This window comes from Sarcophilus harrisii, chromosome 3, assembly GCF_902635505.1.
Source record: "Sarcophilus harrisii chromosome 3, mSarHar1.11, whole genome shotgun sequence".
Classification (NCBI taxonomy): domain Eukaryota; kingdom Metazoa; phylum Chordata; class Mammalia; order Dasyuromorphia; family Dasyuridae; genus Sarcophilus; species Sarcophilus harrisii.
Genome location: NC_045428.1, coordinates 518,131,887 through 518,157,304, shown reverse-complemented (window position 1 = coordinate 518,157,304; position 25,418 = coordinate 518,131,887). Strand labels below are relative to the sequence as shown.

The 25,418-nt window shown below is 34.8% G+C and overlaps 1 protein-coding gene across 3 annotated transcripts in view; it reads right to left on the bottom strand.

Annotated features, from left to right (window-relative positions):
- The window catches only part of LRRC63 (leucine rich repeat containing 63), a 67,117-nt gene that overhangs the window by 28,473 nt on the left and 13,226 nt on the right, over positions 1 to 25,418 (bottom strand). For all 3 annotated transcript variants that reach the window (XM_031961915.1, XM_003764587.3, XM_012545296.2), the window contains 5 exons: positions 24,830 to 24,987; positions 14,687 to 14,785; positions 10,411 to 10,547; positions 3,332 to 3,415; positions 32 to 271 (listed from right to left, as the gene is read on the bottom strand). In XM_031961915.1, the coding sequence (XP_031817775.1) occupies positions 32 to 271; positions 3,332 to 3,415; positions 10,411 to 10,547; positions 14,687 to 14,785; positions 24,830 to 24,987 (718 nt within the window). The remainder of the gene's footprint in view (positions 1 to 31; positions 272 to 3,331; positions 3,416 to 10,410; positions 10,548 to 14,686; positions 14,786 to 24,829; positions 24,988 to 25,418) is intronic.

Genomic DNA, 25,418 nt, shown 5'->3' with positions numbered 1-25,418 from the left:
CAATAATAGAAGGTTTCCATAGTTTGCTTACGTGTTTAGTTGTTGCTTAATTTCAGGTGCGAGGTTCTTATAAACTTTCCATAGTTCATTTTGAGATAAGGACAAAAGAGCTAGATCTTTGAGAGTTTGAGCATCATTTTTAGAATTCTCTTTCCACAGCAAAGGGTGGGTGAAGTTATTTTCTAAAGAAAATTTGTCCAGTGAAAGTTTCAAAATTTCAGGTGGGAAAGTTGTTAGTTCATTTCCATCAAGTTTCAAATAGTTAAGGGAGCTGCAGGAAAAGAACATCATTAAAAATAACCTATGCAATTCATATTACTAAAGCTAAATACTGATTATATTCAGATTCTAGAGCCATGGTTACTAATAATTCCCACTGTATTTTATGACCACTACATAAGACAAAAAATAAACACAGTTGTTTTCTTTGAATTATATAAGAACCATAGAATTCTTATGTCAAAATGTGACTCAAAATTAGTCTGAGAACCATGTTTTCACTTGCAACCAAGTCAAAGTATTAGTCCATATAAAAAGTTTCTGTGAGAGTTCAGGTGAAATGTGTATATTAATATATGAACGACCTTTGTAGACCTCTAATTTCTAAAAAGCAAAATAAATGGAATCCAGCATTATAGGAGTAATCAAGTATTCAGGTAAAGCATCACTGTGAATTCACACCCATGAATTGGAGGTAGCCCTAGCTTTCTCAAAAGCCATGTAAACTAGAAACCTAATTGTAGAGGGTCTTCCCAGACAGGAAAGGCTTAAAATTTGGGGCTAAAAATGAACTGTCTAAAGCCCAAGGACTACCATAGCTGAAGGTAATATCCTTAGAAATTCTTTCCTTCCAAATTGCACCTGAGGTTTTTGAATCCCTTGTGGGAAAGACGCTCCAAACTCTTAGGATTCTAGAGTAGATAACCTGTGTATGGTCATCCTCTTAACACTAGATTAAGAACCCCCACTAGTTTATATTCCCTTAATCATCCAATCATCCAAAAAATTTAATTCTTTGACAAAAGAATTTAGCAAAATTGCAAAAAGAGTAGTTATATGGCACCAGGTGCACACTTTCCCACAGTCTTTGAGAAGAATAAGTATGAATTTAAACACAGTCAAAACTTCAAAAGGTCAGGGTCTCAACATCCTTTATTTCTCCATAAGATCATGACATTCAAGATGAGTCATGATGCTAATGATGGATGAGTTGTTCACTGTTCAGCTAAGCTGGCTCCTTACAGGACACAGTCTCTATGGATGGGTATATCTTGTGAATCACTATGTTGATTAGTAGTTCCCTGCTTTTTTTTAGCTGGAGTTTTATAATGCTCTTGTCTGATAGTGACAGAGGCCTCTTCTCCTTAATACTCTCAGTGTCTTGGCTCTAATGTTTGTTCACCTCCAGGGAGGCGTTAAGAGAGATAAACTCTTCTGTTCAGTCATCCTTCCTCGTTCAAATGATTCTTTCCTTACTGAGGCACTTTATCTTGCCTTGGAGTGATAAGTCCCAATTTAGTCACTTACAGTTTTCATGTTCTTTTGGGATATTATGCAGATGGATGGTTAAGCGTAAAGGTGAGAATATCATCTATGTTCTCAAAGCAAGTTCATTGTCTGGCTGTCCTTTTCCTTATGCAATTGAGTTATTCAATATTTTATGGGTCCAAATGTAATCAAAACCATGGCTCCCACCTAATGTTTACATTTTATAGTAAATATGTATCCTTGGTCTATGGATACAATTAATTCAAAGCAAAGACATTTAAGAAGATAGCATAGTAAGAAGGATAATAACAGAATCTTTTCCCCAGTCTTTGGGGAAAGAAAAATCTCTGCCACAAATACCTATATTCTAAGTATAAAGCACTCACAAGGGGACATGCATATTAGGAACATGTGTGATCAAAGTACATGCATGAAGGGCAACCTACATGTTTTCTGGTATCTAATGGTGAAATCACTACTCTCTCAGCCTGGTCATCAACATCTGCTTCTTGTTAATCTTGAGGGTCTCCTCCAATATCCACTAGACATATCTTTGTACTGTTTTCCTTGAGTTTGCTGGGCAATGTTTTATTTCACTAGCTTTTGGGCTATGTCTCTTTAGAACTACCTCCTAGCTCATCTGAGGTCCATTACGAGGTACTAACTAAAAGGTTTTTCCTAATAAGTACAGTTGGACAACTAGTTAAGTTACAACAAGACTATATGCACGTTTAAAAAATGGCAAAATGAGTTCACATGAAGTTATTTCTTCTTTATCTCTATGGCTAAATTAGAAATCACAGTCTCTTGTCACAAACAATAATTGTCTGACCTATGGTTAGGGTTCTCTGAATATTTTCTCTAGTTTACTATACAAATAAATTTGAGCTAGAACCAAAAGTGGAGGAAAGGTCATTGCTCTTCATTCATCTAGCCTACATCCTTTGCTTTTGTTTCAAGTATACTGTCAGCAGCAAAACCCCACAGCTTTGAAGTTATATTTTAACCAGTAAAATATTTTAATATCTCTCTAAAAATAAAATTAATTTAAACATTTAAGGGACAAGCTCTCAATTTCAGTCAAATTAGGATATTCCTGGCCTTAATACCATAAAGGTCTTTTCTTAATATATTTGTTTATATGGTAACAATTGCTTCTACTAATTTCTTTTCCCCTTGTTAAAAAGAACATTACTAATTTTCTTTTGAAAAAATTCACTTATCTCAATTCTCTCATGTACAAAACCACACTCCCCTCTTCCCCCCTTAGTGTTGGAAACAGATAGAAAAGCATCTGGAAGAGTTATGCATAGAGAAAATGTAAAAAATTAAACAAGTCAGATTTGGCTAATACATTAGACATCAAGCAGTTTAAAAAAATGTACACTAAGATCAACTAAGTCCTTTTTATATGTTCTTGCTTTTTCACTTAAAGCCTGTTAGTCTTGGATTGCTTTATCTCAAGGTTAAGGGTCCTTTGAAATTAGTTGTGATTAGTTTTTAAATATGAATAAAGGTAACAGTATTGTTAGACAATCATTAAAATTCTTTTTCAAACAGTTTTGAAAAATTTTGTTTTCTCTTTATTACAATGCTTAGCACAGTGCCAGGCACATAATATGCATTTTATAAATATTTCCTGATTAATTAGTACCCCACAGAGAAATCACAATTTACATTCTTCCCGAATTGATACTTTATATATTCTATGTTTACTTGCTTTCAAATTACTATTTAAAAATATTATATGAATTAAATTCGACCCAAAAGAACAATTCTATCTTGTGACTAAACACATGTTTAAAATACATAAACTTTATTGTATTTACTGCTTTTTAAATACCTGAGATATTGGATTTCCTTTGGAATAACAGGTATTTCATTGTAGGAGATATCCAGGAACTCAAGTTCAGACAATGTAAATAATCTTAAAAGGAGAGAAAATCAGCAAGCTATAAAATAATTATGTGGTGGTCACTTATTGAGAATTAAGAGAATATTAGGAATTTCACTAAATGTAAAAAAGTTAATAGACATTGTTCTTTTCTAAAGAGAGGCAGCAATGTATAGTAATTAAACAGCTAGCCTCAGTCAGGAAGTTTTGAGTTCAGGTTCTACCTGTATATATAACAATAAATGAAATTTACTATTTCCTAAACTGATGAATATAGACAACGAGGGTTATTAGTAGTATTTGTGATTTTACCATGAGATAAAAGTCACAGATAATTTCATATCATGTTATAATTGTTACAGATGTTTCAAAATATTGTTTACACATATCCCTATTTTGAAATTATTAAAGGTTTTAGACCCTCTGCTAGATGGCATATCATCCCAATTTTCCTGTCCACCAACATTTATGTGATATATTTTGGGCACCTTTCAGGCAGTTATAAACATTCAGCCAACAAAGAGTGAAGTTACTTGATCTTACATAAGTGACCCAATCCTCTATGTTGCTTCTGATTATTATTTATATTTAATTGTTTGGTGATCAAGATATAGAAGGAGGTGAAACCAGATGGCTCAGTTAATAGCTCAAGTCAGGAAGATCTAAGTTTAAGTACTGCCACAGCTACTTAACAGCTGTGTGATTCTAAGAAAGTCACTTATCCTCTCTTTGCCTCAGTTTACTCATCAGTAAAAACTATGTCCCAGAATTGTTACTAGAATCAAGAGTTACCACATTTAATATTCTTTGTAAATCTTAAAGCATTACATGAACACTGACTTTTTTATTGTTAAAAGTTCTGCAAAACTGAGAATTTAAATGTTTAAATGACTTTTAATGAGAATTCTGAACTCTTTGCAAGGCAATGAGACCCTTTGCAACATGGATTGGCACTTGGTCTATAAGTGTAGAATTAAGTTTAAATACTATCAAAAGATAAATGCTGAAAGTATATTATTTAAAGCAATTGCTTATAATTGTTAACAGATTGAATGATGATATGCATAGTCTTTTAATTTCTGTAAATCAAGAAAGTTCTTTCTTTTATTTGTTTAACAAGGCTTTGGAACATGTCCATATCACATACAATAGAAGGTGGGACTTCTGGGAGAAAACATTTTACATTCCCCTACCTTGTGTAGCTACTTTCAGTTGGCTACATACCCAGAACAGGTTGTATCTTTAAAATGACCAGACTGGTTCACACTTGTACTTTTTTGCAAGGTTTTCAGAGAGGCTGAAGGTTCAAGTTCATTCATGGCACAAACGCTGTAATCTAAATTGTTAAGGAAGGAAAGACTATTTCTTTTTTTTTTTCCTCCTTTTTTTTAATCTTATGGCACAGAGAAATAAGTTTGGAATTGGAGGGGAGGCTAATTCTAGATATAGGTGCTGGATTTCCCACTGGACCCTGGAACTCAAGCCATGGTAACATTGGAGGGAGGATTCCCTACCAAATGTTGTAGCCTTCTAGCCCCTCAGGGAAGCTCTAAGAAATCAGGGTCCCTCCGACTCAAGGCAAAGAAGGAATTTGGTCTGTAATTTAGTGAGATTATAATATAGAGAGATTGAACTAAAATGTGAACCTAATATTTTCTAAGAGGAGGAACAGGAGTTTTCCAGTGGAATAAAGACACCAAGTCTCCTAAAGGATCTACTTCTCTAGTTTCAAATCACTTGTAGAAATTCCTAGATAATTTTGCTAAAATCTTCCAGTAACAAGAGTCAATATAATTTAGTACAACCTCTAAATTTTGTTTTTCCAATAATTAGTTCATGTGGTGAAAAACAGCTCAAATCTTATGGTTCTAATCCTATTAACAACAGAACTATAAGAAGAGCATCAAATTAAGGACCTATAATTTACTTGAAACTTCAAATATTTTCCATTTTTAATATCATATACTCTTTCTATCTTTACCTAAAAACTGTATCTAATATGATGCCATCATATTAGGCTTGCCATCAGCAGACTGAAGGAAGAATCTTAAAAACAAAGCAAAACCATGAGGGTCTAGTTTTGAAAATGAGCCCTTTTATCTCTTGAAATAATCAGAGAAACTTAGCGGAAAATTAATATCACTTTCCTTACAATTATAAATATAATTTTATTTGTAAAATACTTAATCCAATTTTGAGAACTTGTTACTAAAAGACACTCAAGGCCTCTATATTCCATTACAATTATTTAGAAACCAATTGAACACATACATACATATACACACACACACTATATGCATACACATATTATACACAAATGTATCTGTGTGTATAAATTATTTTAGAGTCTGTTGCTTTATCAACATTTATTGCTTCATTTTTGCGGGTATTATCCTCAGTTGATCCTGGAAAAATGAGATACTTCAAGGGCCTAATCTTATACATGAGTATATAATTATTAGCAAGGGGATGGCAAGTCTAAGAACTCATTTCCTTAGTTGCTTAAGCTATGGAATTGACCCCAACTTCAAAAATAATAATATCTTTTATACATGCAACCTATTACAGTAGGGATTGCTACTACTATATTGCTACAACTAGCAGAGTTGGTTTAATATCAATCTATTAATTAATTGGTAATACAATGACAAACTTTTAGTTTAGCTATCTTGAATATAGAAATTTGTTATGAAAGGGAAAGGAGAGGTTAAAATGATATCAGGACTATCCTTCAAGAGACATGTCCCTCAACGATAACTTAAAGATGACTTTGCTATTCCCCCCCCAATAGTAAGCTATTGACTGTCGATTTTATAATAAAAAATACCCCATCAAATGTCTTAATATTTCTCAAACATTTTGACCACATTTCTTTAACAGCTCAATTCATAATCTAATAATACATATTAAAGAGAATTTACTTTGCTAACACTTCTGATACTATGGTTTCCCAAATTTTACATTATAAGAAAAAAATATTTAGAAACAATAATAACATACAAGATATCATGTATTTAAAACTTGAAATGAAACTTATTATCAGTCAGATGTCATCAATTCAATTGAATATATTTCCAAATTATCTGACACAGAAAATCATTTCATTCATTTTATCATTTTTGGTATTCTGTACTGAGAGCATTCAAGACCAATAAAGAGTAATTTTGATCCATTATACCTTTAACAAAACTTACTTCCTCAGTTTCTAAAGATTTGCCTAGGCAATGAAGTGGTTCAGTGGATAGAATGCTGGGCCAGAAGTCAGGAAGACCTGAGTTCAAATATGGCATCAAATACTTAGTATCTGTGTGACTCTGAGCAAATTACTTCACCCTGTTTTTCACAATTTCCCTTCTGTAAAATGAGCTGGAGGAAATGGTAAACTACACTAGTGTCTTTGCCAAGAAAACTCCAAGTGGGGTCATGAAGAGTCACATATGACTGAAATGACAGAATAACAACAACGGATATATTGCTTAGGTCACACAGCTAATAAGAGTTAGGTGTCTGAAGCCAGATTTGAACTCAAATTTTCCTGACATCAGGGCTGGGTGCTCTGCCCAATATACAATCTAACTGCCCCCTGCCCTGTGACCCCAGATTTTTTAAAGTGTTGGAAGATCCTATGAAACTCAAAGTCTTTTCAGCATGGTCCAATGATGGACTGTATGTCTGTGATGTGAGGATCTGCTTTGGTTAAGGATATAACTGATGTAAACGTGAACTGATGAATTCTTCAGTCTTAAGATAATGTATTTAAAAGGTCATATAGAGAGGTAGTACCCATGTAGTGCTTTAAGCTTTAGAATGGAATGGAAAGGAAATGTGCCTTTCCATTAAGGTCTGATTTCTTTAATAAAAGATCAAACATTATAATTATCCTAACACAAGAACACATTTCACTAAAGATAAGACTAGAATACATTCAATTACATCTGGATCTATATGTACAAGTGATATTCAATACCCAGAATCTCAATTTACCCAGGGTCTTTTACTCAAGCTACTGAAGTCACTGATCTGGACACTACTAAAAAAATGACAATATTTCTGTTTAAGAAGTTGATATAAAAGAAGAAAGTAGAAGCTGATAGCTTTATAAACTTTCAAATTTTGGGGGAAGAACTTTATCAAGATGGAGTCGAGCTACAAAATCCTGTCAATTACTTTGAAAAGAAAAAAATTCTGAATACCTGAAAAACTTTAGTTATTTCTATCCTGATGTCACTGAAATTATATCTTATATTCAGAACTCTGTCTTTTCTGATGCAAACTTTTTTAAAGACATTGACTTAGCCAAAGATGAATAAACACTTTAAGACTTGTTTTTGTGTTACAGTTACAACTATTACAGTGGAAACAGATGGGATCTACATGAGCTTCAAAGTCATTTTGCACTTTTCCTTATACTTAGTGGCAGACTGATTATGAATTTTGTTATTTTTTTTCTTTTTGCACAGCTGGCCCATTCTAAGCCAAAAGTTTATCATAGAAAGTCTTTACTTGGCAGAACCTACCAGAATTTATACTCTGTTATTATAACTTTCTATTTCTCCTAATAATTCATATAACTTTTTCTTTAAGTATTTAGATGACAATTCAATACTGTTGGGTGTTGTTCATTGCATATATGTTTAGTCTTAATACTGTTTTTGACCTTTCAGCAAACTGTGATGTTTACTATTTCCTTATATGGGATCATGAGTTCTACTCTCCCCATTCCCCCATACCCCTACCCCTCGAAGTATAGTACATTTGCTTTAATCTGTTTTACTTTAGTAAATCTTTATGCTTCAAGCATACTTCTTGCAAAGAAAAATATATATCAATATAGATTACTTTTATAGATATGCATATTTATATATGTAGTTGGATGTGCTTTCTAGTCTATTCTGCTGCTATCATCTTTTTTATGGTAAATTCATTCCATTTACATCTCCTTTGATCAGTTTAGGATAAAATTCAAGTCTCCCCTGATCCACTCTTCTCTAACTTCTTAACTTCTTATTAGTATGGTATTCTATTTGTACACTGAATTATGTTATTTCATACAGTACATTAAAAAAAATGTTTGTAGAGTAGCTGAGGAAGAAAGGTTGGTTATGATTCTTCCTGCAGAATTCTTTGCCTCTTGTCCTTTCCTTTTCTCTGATTTTCTGGTATAGCTTTGAAGAATCCAAAGCTACCTCCATGCCATGATGAATGATCAGAATTGTATTTTTTATGTAGATATAGAATGCTTATTCCTATCCTTTCATATACCCTTATGGAAAATCTACAAAATGCATTGGAGCCCTCCCTCCAATTTTTAAAAATATTCTTTGTCACAATATAACTAGCTCATATCCTTTTCCAAATGTATCTTTCCTTGTCTATGTTTTTGTGCTACACTACTTCTTGCACAGATGTCATTATTGGCAACATTTTGCAGGCTATTAATGCCTACCATGTACCTTTCCCTTGTCTTTTAGATCACATATAATTTAATTCTTTAGACACCATGATATTCTATGATTAATAGTCATATGAGTATCAACAAAAAAATCATTGATTTAGTAGCACTGAATAGCTTTGGATAGCACTGCATTGTTTTTGAAATGTAATTATTCCCAATCTCTTCTTTCTTTTCAAAGCAGGGCTGAGCTCATTGACTGTCCAAAACATAAAAACTTGGTTAATAGATATAATTCCTCAAATTGAGGTTTGGGAGAAATTCACCAATTAGAGGAACAGACTGCAGAAGTGGAGATGTAGCAAGCATGAGAAGAAAGTTGCCCGATAAAGGGCAGAGAAGTGGTCTGAATACTCATGGGTTCATTGAAGATATGAAGGTATAATTTTTGGGGGTCTAATTATTCTTGCATAACTTTGTAACTTCTATGGCTCCAGAACTACAAAAATAAAAGGAGAGCCTCAGACTGTGATGATGGTAAGACTTATCTCAGATAATGAAATACTATCTATAATACCTCTTTAAGGTTTGCAAAATAAACTATACATGTTAGCTTATGTAAACGATCCTGTTTTATAACTTCTCCACTACAAAGTTTAAAAAAAATTAACATTCAAGTGTTATATAAAATAGAATTTTATTAATTTTTTTTTGTAAGACAATTGGGGTTAAGTGATTTGTCTAAGGTCACACAGCTAATAAGAGTTAGGTGTCTGAAGCCAGATTTGAACTCAAATTTTCCTGACATCAGGGCTGGGTGCTCTGCCCAATATGCAATCTAACTGCCCCCTGCCCTGTGCCCAGATTTTTTAAAGTGTTGGAAGATCCTATGAAACTCAAAGTCTTTTCAGCATGGTCCAATGATGGACTGTATGTCTGTGATGTGAGGATCTGCTTTGGTTAAGGATATAACTGATGTAAACGTGAACTGATGAATTCTTCAGTCTTAAGATAATGTATTTAAAAGGTCATATAGAGAGGTAGTACCCATGTAGTGCTTTAAGCTTTAGAAATATTATCTCATTTGATATCAGAAGAATCAAGTCACAGACTGCTTGAGTATACACATACAAATAAACTGAAATTCTTCTCATGTGATTTATTCAAATTATTTATTTATTGCCAAGAAAGTGGATGTCTTTATGTGCATTTCCTAGCTTCATTTAATTGTATGTATATGCAGTCAGTAGATTGCATAATATTATTAAGAAGCAAAGCAGAAAACTAGGTCATAGAGAACTACATCACAGGATCATTTTTACAGATGAGAAAATTTAGGCCCAGAGATGTAAATGACTTAAGACCATACACTTAATATGTTAAAAAAAAAAAAAAAAAAGTGGATTTGGGTTCACGATCTCCAAATCAAAAACTAGTACTCTTTCCATTATTCCAAGCTGCATCTGTATAAGAGTCATTCAAAGAAAAGTCTACTTTTAAATCAGTCACATTTATTCAATGAGGTTTTTCTTTTTTTAAAAAAATTAAATACCTATTGTGTAAGGTACTGTATCAATAGAATTCCTTGCTGAACCAAAAATTCTTTATCTAATTACTTTAAAATCTGTCACCTTACCCTTTTGGAAGAGAAGTTAGCAAATTAAAGGAAATGACAAATATTGTGAGGTGTTTTAATTCTTCAATAGTAGAAGGGATCTCTTTGATGGGATTATTTTTCATGATCAGAACTTGTAAATTGATTAAAATTATCACCTACAAAACAGAAAAGGGACAAGAAATAGTTATAAATATACATATGATTTATTCTTTGCCTTTTAATTGCTAAATAATAGTTCTTGAATAAGCAGCATCAGTACAATGAAGTAGATTTAGTATAATAATATAATTATTAGAACATTGTCAATATATTTAAAGAAATCGTCAAACTTCATAAAATACTATGAAATCCTTTCAATATAAAACAGCTGAAATTTAAAATAAATCCCTTTCCAGTATATTTCAGACTCTGAAAAATCATGCATTAATTTTCTTTTGGGTAGAAACCAAGATGGCAAAGATAGGGACTGACCTGAACTTTAATAACTCTAAACAAATTTTATAGTGTCCGAAACCACAAAAAGATAGTAAGTATTTGACAGTTTTCCAGTTGAAGACCACTTAGAAAGTCAGTAGAAAAGGTCATCAGGTAAGAAAGCAGTACAATTCTGTTCAAGCTGCACCAGGTCAGCCTGGGCCCCGTAAACCTAAGACAAGCTAGCTGGTCTTGCAGTGTCAGAATCAATGACAGCACTGGCTGTCTCCAGACCTCTCGGCCCACAGACTACAAAAGATGACTTGGAAGGTCAGCAGGTAAGATTTGTCTCACAAGGGTGAGAGTGCCTTAGGACACCAGCAAACCAGGAGCGGGCTGTGGAAGTCTTGAATTGGCAGCAGCAGCAGTGGTAACACCAGTGGCTTCTGGAAGCCTCACCTCACAGACAGAAAGAGGATTGAATAGCTAGTCAGAAGGAAATCTCTTTACTAATACTGAGAAAGGACTCTTGTTTTGCCCATAAACAGATCTGGGATGCAGTCCTGGTTCACAGTCTGGAAAGGGCAAGGAGGAGTACTAATACATTAGAACTTATAGCCAGAGTAGATGGTGGACTCTTCTCACTGTTATAGGGCAGTAAAGAATGCTTGTGGTCACTCATAAACCAGAGCATAGGCTAGGAGAATAGTAAACATACTTTGCCTTGGATCATACCACCTTGGAAGAATTGAAAACTTACACATTCCTAGAAGGATCTCTGAAAACAGTTGCACAAAATTCCTGAAGCTTGGGATATTGTACTCTCTACCTTGGAAATAGGACCCTACTTTAACAAAGAGTTAAAAGTGGAGCTATAAGCTGAGGAAATAAGCAAACAATGGGAAAAGATTCTGACCAAAGAAAGTTACTATAGTGACAAGGAAGATCAAAACACATACTCAGAAAGAGATAAAATCAAACCTTCTACATCCAAGAAAAATAAGAATTGGTTTCAGGTCATGGAAGAGCTCAAAAGTGATTTTGAAAGTCAAGTAAAAGAGGTAGAGGAAAAATAGAGAAGAAAAATGAGAATGATGTAAAAGGAAGTACAAAAGGTCTATGAAGAAAAGAATGCCTTAAAAAGCTAATCTGGCCAAATGGGAAAAAAAAAGTACAAAAGCTCACTGAGGAAAATAGCTTGTTTAAATATTAGACTTGCATAAATGGAAGCTAATGACTTTATGAGAAATCCAGAACCAATAAAAAAAAACCCAAAAGAATGAAAAACAGGGGAAAAAGTGAAATATCTCAATGAAAAAACAACTGACTTGGAAAATAAATACAGGAGAGATCATTTAAAAATTATGGATCTACTTGGAAATCATGATTTTTTTTAAAAGCCTGGAAATCATCTTTCAAGAAATTATCAAAGAAAACTGTCCTGATATTCTAGAACCAGAGGGTAAGAAAATAAATTGAAAGAGTCTATCTATCACCTCCTGAAAGAAATCCCAAGATAAAAACTCTCAGAAATATTATAGCCAAATTCTGAAACTACAGGTCCAGGAGAAAATAGTGCAAGCATCCAGAAAAAAACAATTCAAGTATAATGGAACCACAGTCAGGATAACAAGTTTTAGCAACTTCTACACTCTAAAGGATTAGAGCACTTGGGATATGATATTCTAAAGAGCAAAGAAACTAGCATTACAACCAAGAATCACCTATCCAGCAAAACTGAATGTAATCCTTCAGGGTAAAATGTGTAAAGTCAATGAAGTAGAGGACTTTTGATTTCTTACTTTTCTTATTATATTATGCTCCCAATTAAGGCTTATTAACAGTGCCCAGCTAAAAATTACAGCCTATGAAATTGGACCAGGTATCCCAGAGTAGGGATGCCTCTCTCATCTAGAGAATACTTGATAAATTGGGTTTGCCAGTTCACATAATGGATACTAATTGAGCAATTATAATCTGTTAGTTACTCTACAATGTGTATTTGGGAAAACAAAACAAAAAAAAAGTATCTTAGTCTCTATTTTTAAGAACATGGCAATCTAATAAGGGGAAATAAAATAAGTACATTATAAGGAAGAACGTGATTTTCTAAAAGAAAATCCAAAAAGAACGCTAAGGGGAATTAAGATGAAGAGATTATGTCCATTTGAGGGGTATTTGGAGGGATTTGTCAAAAGGCTGATATGTGATCTAGAAAATTGAGTTTTGGGAGGCATCTAATTGGTGCAGTGGATAGAGCACCAGCCCTGAAGTCAGGAGGACCTGAATTCAAATTTGGCCTCAGCCACTTAACACATCTAGCTGTTGTGACCCTGGGCAAATCACTTAACCCCAACTGCCCTCAGCAAAAGAAGAAGAAGAAGAAGAAGAAGAAGAAGAAGAAGAAGAAGAAGAAGAAGAAGAAGAAGAAGAAGAAGAAGAAAGAAGAAAAGAGAAAAGAAAATAAGAGTTTTGGATTTAGATCAGTGCTGGAATCTTTACAAAGTGTTAAGACATTGGAGTTAATTTAATCTTAGAAAGAGTTTTGGGCCAGAACTTGAACTAGGTACTAAGTGGAACTGATTGAACAATGCTTGTGTTCACACCTTTAGAGAGCTCATAAGTATCTAAGTACTCAATGGAGTTCACACCTTTGGGAGAGTTCAGGGCTAGTATGAGATCTGAATTCACACCTCCCTTAGAACCAGAGAGCACTCTGGGAGATAACCCAGAATCCCTCTCCCTCCAGAAGGCGGAGTTAACCTTTGGGAGATCACATAAATAGAGGGAGCTCTTGGAGCTTGGGACAGACTGGAGATTGAGAAGCCACGAGTTGGAGCTGGCTGGAGGCTGAAGAAAGCAGAGGCAGAAGCCAAGGACAAAGCTGCAAAATCTCTTGGAGCCAGGCAGAGAGATAGGCCTCAACTAACCAGGCTAATTTGGAAGGAGAAATAAACGTTTGGATTTTTACCAGCTGGTTGCGATTTTGGATTAATTATTGATTGTAACTGAGACTAAGGCTGCTTCTCAGGAAAACCATCACAGATCAGGAAGCCTTGAATTTGAATCCTATCTCAAGTATTGATTACCTGTGTGATTCTGGGCAAATTATTCAACCTTTCCCAGACTCGTTTTCCTTATCTATAAAAAGGGAATGAAATTAAGAGCACCTACTTCACAAGAGGTGCTCTTACTTTCATTCCCTTTTTATACTTCACAAGAATATTTGTAAAGATCAAATGATATAACTTATGTAGTATTTTGTAAATTTTAAAGTTTTAATATGTATTAACTATTATTATTGTAAAGGAGATGGCCATTGACCTGGGCCTCAAAAGATCAGCAAGAATTCAATAAAAGAAAAAAATGGCATTAACATATAATCTCAGTGAAGGGAACAATTTACTTCTCTCTCCATCTACTTACTCCCTAATTTTGAACCTCAGAGGAACATGAACAAATCTAATCCTCCTTCTTTTATATCACAAAGTCAGACTTGATCCTTTTCTTCTCCTGGAGACCTCTTGTCAGTGAGGAAAAGGTGCCTCTTCTTAATAGAAGCAGCCCTTCTACCACTGGCCTCAATCTCGATCCCCTTTCCCTGTCTCTTTCAGAAGGTTAACCCTTTTAATCATTCCTTCTTTCCCTCTCATTTCTAATCTCGCCTTACTTATTCTTTCCTTTTTGCCTTTAAATATGCTCAGGTTTTCTCCTGCCTTTCAAAACTAATTATCAGCTCCATTCCCCAGTAAATGTAGATAGTAAGCATACAGCACACTATAATGAATTTCTTCCCAGTTTTGTGATACTAATTAACAATAGATTGCTAACAAGAATATCAATAAATTTTAACAATAATTCTAATTAGAAATGGACTCACCTCTGGGGGAAAGATTGATAAATTATTGTAGGACAAGTTAAGATATACCAATTGATCTGCCAAAATACTTAAGTCTGGACATTTATCAATAAAGAAACCCTAGAAGAAATTAAAAACAAAAAGCTATCAATAATATATTATATATTAGTTTTTTTCTTCACTAAAAAAATTCTTAACTTTTAAGTTTATTCACATACTATTATTCTTAAATAGATATAAAATCACTTTTAAGATGTTCAGATTCCTTTTAAAAAATCATCTAATTCTTTAAAATCTGTTGAAGATAACAGTTAAACCAATGTTAATTTAACATTTATTAATTTAATAAAATATTGGCATAGAACTTTACATTAAGTTTTATAGATACTTTGAGAAACCCCAAAAATAGTATTAAAATGATAAAAAGATATGATACCAGGAGATAAGCTCCTTAGGACAGAAAGTGCTATTGAAGAAAAGCAAAAGACAAGTCTAAGTACCTCCACTACTAATAAAGCAGCAGAGCCAAACTCAACTGATTCAATTGTAGTTACAAAAATGACAAAAATAAAATCTGATGTTGCAAATATCAATATTGTATAGGTACTTGTGAGATCTATGAACTGAGATAAAGTGATGTGCAGAAGATTAAACATTGACATTTTGGGGATTAAGTAATAGATTAAATAGATAGATAAAATGGGGGGATTTAATTCAGGTGATCACTACATATACTTTTGTGGGCAAGAACTCCTTAGAAGATTTGGAGTAGCCCTCTTTGTCATTAAAAAAGAAAAGCAGCACTGGGGTATCATCTTGAAAATAACACAATAATATCTATTCAAATCCAAGATAAATTAATTGTTCAACATCACAACAATAAAATTTTTGCTCAAGTCACTGATGCTGATGATTGCCAGAGTTGATCAGTTCTATGGAGACTTAAAGCATTTTCTAGAAATAGTAATTTTAAAAATGTCACATCCATTATAGGGGAATAGAATGCTAAAGTAGGAAATCAAAAGATAATTGAAATAACAATCTCGGTGACAGATTTGGCCAAGGAGTACAAAATGAAGATTAACAAAGTTTTGTCAAGATAACTCACTGGTCATAGCAAATACTTTTTTTGACTTGAAAAGCAATTCTACATATGGTCGCTACACATCACAAAGGGGTCAATATCAAAATAAAACCAATTTTTTGTACCCCAAAATAGAGAAACTCTATACAGTTAAAATAAAATTTAGAAGGGCAGCTAGTTGGTGCAGTGGATAGTGCACCAGCCCTGAAGTCAGGAGGACCTAACTTCAAATCTGATCTCAGACACTTGACACGTCCCAGTTGTGTGACCCTGGACAAGTCACTTAACTTCAGTTGCCTCAGCAAAAAAAAAAGATAGAGCTGATGATGGTTCAGATCATGAGCTTATTGTTGCTTCAGACTGAAATTGAAAAATGTAATGTTCTTTTTTGGGTTTTCTTGGAGGTCTTTTGGAGCAGCCTTCATTTCAGTTCAGTAATCACCACATGAGTAGCCAGGGGTTAAAGTCTAAAGTCCAGATTCTTTATTATCTCTTTGCCTGGGGCCCTGGCCAGCTTTCTTGAGGTTCTCCTGAATGAGTCTTGGTTTCTGTAGGGTTAGCAGGAGGACCATCACCACAGTCTGTCTTCCAGTCTGTCTCAGTCCAAGGACTGGTGTTTCAGCCTCCAGCCACCACAAAAGTGAACGATGGAATGACTGTCTCTGCTGCTGTCAATTTCTCCAAATCAACCTAGTTGAGGCTTCTAGCTTATATGCTCTACATTGAGTATAAACCAATCATCATATCACTAGGAAACCATTATTTGTTGTAAAATTAAATCAATGCTAAACTAGATTTAACCACTGTCTCTCAATTTCGCTTAGTATCTTGTAAGAATCCTTTGTTTCAAGTTAAGAATTTTGGCCCATAACATCTGCTTTCTTTTGTTTTTTGAACAGAGAGGGTCATGCTCTCCCTGACTTCTCAAGGAGGTGAGAACCCCCAAAAAGGAGGTGATCATGTCTTCCCTGATTGCTCAAAAAAGGAATTGTACATGTCCATAAGTCCTAGAAATAGTCCAAAATCAATCTATTGTCCATTAGTTCCTATGCCAGGAATCCAATAAGTCCTGCAAGTTTTGAAGTCCTGTAACAGTCTCATCAACAATTTTTCATCTCAAGGAATCCAATGATTCCTGTGGGCTTTGAAGTTCTGTAACAGTCTCAATATCAGTCATGCTCTTTCAGTGTCAGATATTTCTTTATTCTCTTTTTCTGTCTCTCTCCAGGTGATTGTTGGCACCCATCTGATTCCTTCTCCATCTGTAGAGAAACAAGCAAACCCTTTCTCCTAAGCAGTTAACCTATCTAGTCCCTTCTATTTACCACTTTTTAGATTTCTCCACATCACTGGCAATTACATTGGAGCTGCTTGCACTGGACATTGCCCTTCTGTTAGGTTAAAAAAGCCTGAATTCTCTCCAATTGTAATCCCTTTCTCCCATCTGAGTGCTTTTTGCTGATTGATCACATCAGAGACCTGCTGCCATCATGGCCCACCTATCTTTTGTTAGATATCTTGGAAGTAGGCCCTGCCTCTCATTTCCTTGGGTCAATCTACATTCTGAGGCCCAGTGGAAACCTCGGTTGCATTTTGGACATAGGGTTTTAGGTCTTATTCTCTCATCTTGTCCTCTAACTCTCTCTATATACCTACATTGAGCTCTTAGATGCCCAATTTTTCCACAATGAAAGCATTGGCGAGTTTCTCTAGAAGTCCCTTGCCAAGAAGGACCATGTCTTCCCATATTCATCATAGTCTGGGTATAATAAGCATTTGTGCCCACTGTGGCATAGCTTCTGATGATCTCCTCTAAAGAAGCATATTTGTGTTAGTATTTTCCTTAGCCAGTTGTCTTATCATAATTCTTGTAGCTGCATTTTTTCCAATGGTTCTTGTGACAGCTGTTTCCAAATGTCCCACAACATCAGCAAAAGGTTCATTAGGACCTTGCTGTATTTTTGAAGGCTTCCCCTGAATTTTTCCCAGGGACGGAACTCCAAGCTTTTATTGCAACAGTAGCAATTTGCTCATAAGCTGCTATGCTAATTAGTCTGTGCTGAATTCTCTGCATACTGACCTTCACCTGCTAGTTGGTCAAAGGTGATTTGTAATATTAACTCCAGTTTGCTTATTGTGTTGGGCTTGAATCCTACATAATTCACTATACTCCAAAAGCCACAACAAGTTTTGTCCAGGTTCTAAACATGTCCTTGCTATAGATTTCCAATCACTAGGGGTTAAAATTTCATAAGCCAAATTCTCTAGTAACATCTTAACATAAGCCAATATAGCCCCATAAAGAGTACAACCCTTTTTCAAATCCTTGATTTTTTTCCAAATCAAAAGGAGTGTATCTTCTCCTTTGTTGACCTAAAGAGTCAAGATCTTCAATAACAGGCTATGCATTTATTAAATGAGATATATCCTGTCCTTTTTTAGCCTTAACCAGTGCCTTTTGTAATCTTGTCATAGTCTGCTTCATAGGTAGTGCTGATTGTGTCACTGCCCCTCCACCCATGAAGGGTTAATTGAGGGGAGAAGGTCATGAGATAGGGAATGCCCTAATGGCTTCTGCTGTGAAGCACCACACTCAAAATTGTACTTAACTCCTTTCTTGTCTAATTCTTCATCCTTTTCACACCTAGTTTATCTGGATCCTTTCCCTCCTGCTCTTTCTTCTTTTTCCTTATTCTATAACTTATATAATTTCCTAAAGCCAATTGGATTAAGTTATATGTATAAAGTGTTTCTTTGGAAATTGAATCAGGTCCATTATCATTGTAGTATTCACATAGTTGCTTTCCTACTAATTTCCACTCCTCTGGATCCCATTCTTTTTCCTTAGAAAACCAAGGAGATGTGTACTGTATTGTTTCTAAAAGTTCAATGATCTACTCCCACATTACAATCAAATCTTGGCTTTTAATGAGTTTAACCAAGCTTTTGACAAATTTTCCTTTTGGTGGAGAAATCTCCTTTCTAAACATTTGTCCCATTTTAATTGGAATACTATTTTAGACCTTTACAAAGTTTCCTTCTTATACTCACCCTAATTTCTGGGTCAGAGAGACTTTGTCACTGAAATCAGGATTGTGTCAGCCCCACGTTCAGATGCCAAAATGTAATGTTCTCTTTTGAGTTTTCTTGGAGGTTTTTGGGAGCAGCCTTCATTTGAGTTCAGTAATCACCACACGAGTAGCCAGGTGTTAAAATCCAAAGTTCAAATTCTTTATTATCTCTTTTCCTGGGCCCCGGGCCATCTTTCTTAGAGGCCTATCTCTCTCCTTGATTCAGAGTTTGAGCTCCTGCCTCCTTCTCTGCCCTCTGAATCTCTCTGAATCCAAAGGTTTGTACTTCAACCTCCAGCCACAACAAAGGTGGGAATGAATCTGTCTCAGCCTCTGAGAGCTTCTAGTGAGCTTATCTTTTCTGACCCTGAGAGCTTCTAGCTTATATGCTCTATTCTGAGTATAAACCAATCATTATATCATTAGGAAACCATTATTTGTTGTAGGATTAAATCAGTGCTAAACTAGATTTAACCATTATCTCCTCAATTCCACTTAGTACCTTTTTTCAAGTTCTGGCCCATAACACTATCTCATTTGAAAACAGACGGTAAGGAAAACCATCTGACCATATAAGCATGATGTAAATATCTCTTATAAATATGAAGTGAAGGTGATAAATATATTTCAATGAATGGATTAGGCAAAATCTATAGGCAGAACTATAGGAGACAGCAGCAAAAAAAAGAAAAAAAAATCCAAAGAAAAAGAAGAGCAAGAAAGAAAAATGACTGATGAGACTTTAACTAGCTAAGGAGAGAAGGAAAGTAAACTGAGAAAGGAGAAAGCAAAAGCTATATCTAACTGATAAAGAATTCCAGAGAAAAAAAATTTGTTAAAGTATGTAATGCAAAGAAATAGAAGAAAGCAATAGCATGGAGATCTCTTAAAAAAATGAATGGAATGTTTTATGAAAAAATTGGAATGATAAAAGGCAAAAATGGTAAGGACTTACTTGATAAAAGCAGAAGAGATCAAGAAGAGGCAACAAGAATACACAAAAGAACTATATAAGAAAAATCTTAAAATCATCGCTTAGCATAATCTAGAACCAAACATATTGGAAAATGAAGTCAATGGACTTTAGGAAGCATTGTTAACAATTAGGCTCATGTAGGTAATGGAATTCCAGCTAAGCTATTTAACTCTAAAAGATGATGCTGTTGTGTGGGTCACAACAAAATGTGAGAAGTCATCAAAGAGATGGGAATACCAGATATATCTTACTTTTCTCCTGAGGAATTGTAGAGGGCTAAAACCCTGAAAAGGTGTACTTGAATCAGATTGCAGAGCACTTAAGGCTAATTACCTATTTGCTGTGAGATAATGGTTCTATAAGCATATACTTAGATGATATGGTAATGTAATGGCTCTCTTCACCATTGGTGCTTGCTGAATGTGTGGTAGTGAGGTAATGGTATGTGATGACCATGTATTTTAAAATCAGCCAGAGTCAGGAATTCAGGTTAAGGGAAAATCTTCCATCTTAATTCTTTGTGGAAGTGAAGTGGGATGGCGATAGCAATGTGAGCAGTCTCGACAGGAACCAGACCAGCATTCTTTCTGCCTCTCTCCCATCCCCTCTCTCTCCACCCACCCAAATCGTCCCTACATCATTTCCTATACAATACATTAGAACTTGTACAAAGAGTGGAGGGGGGCCATTCTTTCTCCAAGCATACATTAATAGAGTATGGTCCAATTACTATTTAGCCTCATGTGCTTGGGACTTCAGTTCATCAACTTGAGCTTCAGCCCATTACAATGGTAGAAAAGGATTCAGGCTGAGGAAGTGAGGTCAGGGTCATTGGCTGTTGAGGAGGAGAGAGGCTGGAGAGACCATACTCCATAATCCAGGACACATCTTTGGTAAACCACGTGGCAGCTTGCCTGCCTCCTTCACTTCTCCCCCTAAAGACCAAAGACTTTGACTGATCCAGACTCTGACTGATCCTGAGGCCCTCCAGAGAGTTAGCCTGGACTTTACATATAACCTATATGGTGGCCAAGAAGTAATACTTAAACCTATAAAACCTATAAAACAACTGATTGGTTTAAGATTGGAAATGGACAAGGATATATCTTTTCATCTTTTTTATTTACTTATATACAGAGTACATTATGTGAAATTCCAGGCTGGATAAATCAAAAACCTAAATCACTAAGGTTGCCCAGAGAATATCAACAATCTCAGATATGCAGATGATACCATCTGATGACAGAAAGTGAAGAATTAAGAAGCCTCTTGATGAGGGTAAAATAGGAGACTGAAAAGTGTAAAAGTGGGTTTAACATTAAAAAAGAAATTAAACTAAATAAAACCCAAAGAGCATAGCAACTGGTCTCATTATTTCCTGGCAAATGGAGAAGAAATGGAAACAGTGTCAGATTTTATATTCTTGAGCTCAAAAGATCACTTCAGACAGAGACTGAAGTCATTAAATTAAAAAAAAAAATTGTTCCTTGTAAGGAAAACTAAGGCAAAGCTGGACAAGTATACTAAAAAAAACAAAGATATCACCTTGTTGAAAGATCTGTATAGTCAAAGCTATGGTTTTTTTCAGTAACAATGTATGGCTGTGAGAATTGTACTATGTTTTGCAAAAGTTGTTCCCAGAGTCACCTATGATTTTGCAGCTGACTTGGAGCCAGAGAAACAAATCTACTAGAAGAAGATCACTCTAGAGCTGCTTGAGCAGACCACCTATGCTGGGAAATCCAGGGGAAGATGCTTCCAGAGACCAGATACCTACATGGGACTCTGGGATTCAAGATGAAATGTGCTGATTAACTGAATTATTTGTACTGGGTTACTAAGATACAAGAAGAATTGCTGTTATTTGATATTGATGACTATTGAATTACTTTAGTCTTTTGTTTCATGGTATTTATGTCTACTGAGTTTTCTTGGTGACTTTGGTGATACGCATATCTTCCCTCTAAAACAAGAATGTGGTATGTTCTCTAAGTGGCTTAATCTGTAACATGCCTTAGCTTAGACCCAGGGCCTATTTAACAAGCCTTATCTTTTTGGTCCATGAGATTATGACTCTATCTAAATTTATTGAACTTTTATAAGACTGATGGAAACATGGGATTATGATTTATGATTTTTGTTTTCTATTGTGTCTCCTAGCTTATAGCCACTAATTTGACATAATCAGCAGCAGACATGAGAATGTTACAATTGGGAATAAAGGTGGGATAGATGACTGAATGTGATGCTGAACTACATATATTTTGTTTTATTGTTCAATCTTTTCCTTATAGATGGGTAGCACCAAATGGGGTATTATTGAAAGTTATGTTGACTCAGTGACCCATTGTTTCTAAGTCTGCTTGTATATCATTTGTTAGGGGAGGTCTATTAGGGAAGGTAACAGCTTACTGTCTGCAGTTTTTTGCATTGCTTGCTCTTTGTCACATACCACCCTTGTATGAAGTATGTACCCCTACCTACAAATTGATATGTTTCTTGCTATCTTGAGAAGGCACTGAAATTCAAGGATGCAAATTCTTCTGCTGAGGTGGAACTATTCATTATCTTTAAAGTTCCCATTACATGTTAGTCCTACTTTGAAGCTATCACTGATCTTCAGTTGATGTGCCTTATTCTCTTCCTGTCAGGAAAAAGCCCAGATCCTGTGAAATCAGAGTCTATTGTTAATTCATCCATCCTGTATCCAATCTAGTGAGCATCTTTGCCCATCTTCATACAGCTAATAAGTGTTAAGTGTCCAAGGTCATATTTGAACACAGGTCCTCCTGAGATCAGTGTTGGTGCTGTTTCCTGCTCCACCTAGCTGTCCCAGGACCACCCATCATGGTGTGTCTTCATCAGAGAAGATGTTATGTTCTATGAGCAAAGCAGAACTGAATTACCCCAAATGAAATGTGAGATGTGCAAATTAGAGAAACTACTCCAAATGGTCATAGCAACTATTTGTGTCCTACTGTGACAGAGCATTCTAATCTTGTATTGATCTGATAAGCCACAGTCAGACACATTGTAACTCAACTCTAACATAGTTATGTCATTTTGGTTCTCTCTTTTGAGTATGAAGGACAACAACCAACCAACCAACCAACCAGTTAGCATCTTTAAAGACATTCACAACAACCTTTGAGATAACTTTGATGGGAACTTAACTTTTCCAGACTATCTAGGAAGGAATTCTTTATCTACCCGCTTTGTCCAATTCCTAATCTATGGGTATCTTAAAACAGCCTTTTGAGATATTAGCATATCTTTAGGCAGGTACATTCCATCTGGCTCTTGACCCCTCCCTCTTGATTTCATGCTTTTACTTCTCTGGTTTCCCTGAAAAACTCACAAAGCTATATTTCCCCTATAAAATCTGCTTATGAGGAAGATCTCTGATAAGTTCTTTTAGGACTAAATGCACTCTGAGGTATTCTTTCTTTCCCTCAAAGTACCTTTCCTTTTTCCTTATTCTAGCTAATTCTGGTCAGTTTAATCTAAAGTCAATGACTTTCTCCCACCTCATGAAATATTCCCTTTCTCCTGGTTAACTGTGAGTTTCCAGGAAACTTGTATTTTTCCTTGCTAACTATATGCTCTCCCAACACTATTTTATATTTACCATTCCTGGTGCCTATTGCATCCCTTCATTTTGTCTGTAGCCTCTTTCCCTAAATAAATCTACCTTTTGCCAAAAAGAATGATCATTGTAAATTTGTCACAGGTAAACATTTAATTTTCTTTTTCCTGAGTTCTGCCCTCATTAGTCCAAATGAAGAATTTTCCTTTCAACTCAAGTGACCTTTAACTAGAGTGATCATATGAGCAGAGAGGACAGATTAAAAATTTTGTGGCTAGAAATTTACTCTTTTATATGCTCTGTTTCAAAGATCTGAAGCAGTCTGAGTATCTAATTGTGACCTAGAAATAAACATCTGGGACACAGACATATTTTATGAGCTAGTGGCACCAAAGAACAGTGAGTGGCAAAATTACTGAGCTCAACATCAAAAGACCTGAGTTTTGACACTTCTAGATCTCAGTTCTTCACCTGTAAAATGAATGTTGTAGTAATTTTATCATTTCCTCACATTTGAGCAAGAAAATCATTTTGCAAATTTTAAATGTGAGCAGTTACTCTCCAGAAATTCAGCAGTTAGGACCACATGCTATATCATAGAGGAAAAGGATACAGTATACATATACTAGATACAATATACACATACTAATAAAACAGAAAAGCAGAGAATTAACCAAGAATGCAATTTTTAAAAAAGCATTAAATTAATTCCCGAAAGACATGAAAATTAGAAAAATTAGGTCAAAAAGAAAGACTATAGCAATGGTTAGTTAACAAACATGAGACAGAAACAATAGTCTTCCCTGGTTAAGTAGCTACCACCTTCACAATCTTAACTAGCCATTTTTTCCTCTATTCTCTCAACTTACATTGCAAACCTCACAAAATACAGACCAGTTCAACAGATAAAAACAAGCATTCTGGTCCTAATTTACCACAACTTCCCCAAAGTACATGTGGGAAAAATCTCCAAACATCATCTTCACCTTATGGCCTAACTGATATTCCTATAGTTATTTCTAACAAGATAAGAAGAAATTATAGTAGTAATGAGAGAAGTATCCAAACTCAGGCTGATCTGAGAACTGAGGGCCAAGGAAGGTTGAGGTCTATCAATTGTTGTCTCACAGCTGGCTTCCAACTCATAGTTGTCACCTACGCAAGACCACTATTACCTCAACACATTGGATAATGGAGAGTTCATTAAAGTTACTTTAAATGAAATTACCAAATATTAAATGCACAGAACTGAAATTTAAGCTCTTATTTATTCAAGTAGATGAATTAGAGAGTAATATTTTTATGTAATACTATGGGTCCATCAAAATTTAGGTGTACATTTCAAAGGAAATTTCATTTACAATGACAAAGTATCATCTAAAGTAGTTTAAGTTTAACGATTAAAGAAAAAAATACAAAAAAATATAACCACTGAAAAATATTGTACCTTTAAACTAAGTGCATTTCTTCCAAATTCTTGACATTTCAAGATAGCTAATTTGGCAAGATTTATTTTTTGATCCTCTAACAAGTGCATTGATTCTTTATAATAACCTTCACCATACACAACAAGATCTTTTTCAGACTCTGCTGATTCTGTAGAATCTAAAAAACAAAAACAAAAACATGGTTTTAAAGATCTGAATGCTAAATCATATTGAATATAAGTTGAAAGATGAGCCAGGGAGCACTCTGTAGGGATGACATCAACTGTTTAGGTGGCTGAGGTCACAATATTTAAGACAACCCATTTTCCCATTTTAAAGTTGGCTTTTTTCTCAATACTATTCATTGCTTTCACTGTACAGATAAATGTCTAGAAACAAAAATAACAAAACAGTCTATAATTGACTTACTGGACTCTTCATATATAATTCAAACATTCAAAACTCAGTCTCCTTCCTTCTTTTTTCAATGTACTTAAAACTTAAAATATGAAATAGAAAAAAACCAAAATATAAAAAGCATTGTCATGTGCACAACAAAACATGAGGATTTAAAATATGTAACAGTAAATCAGATTCTAAGGTAAAAGA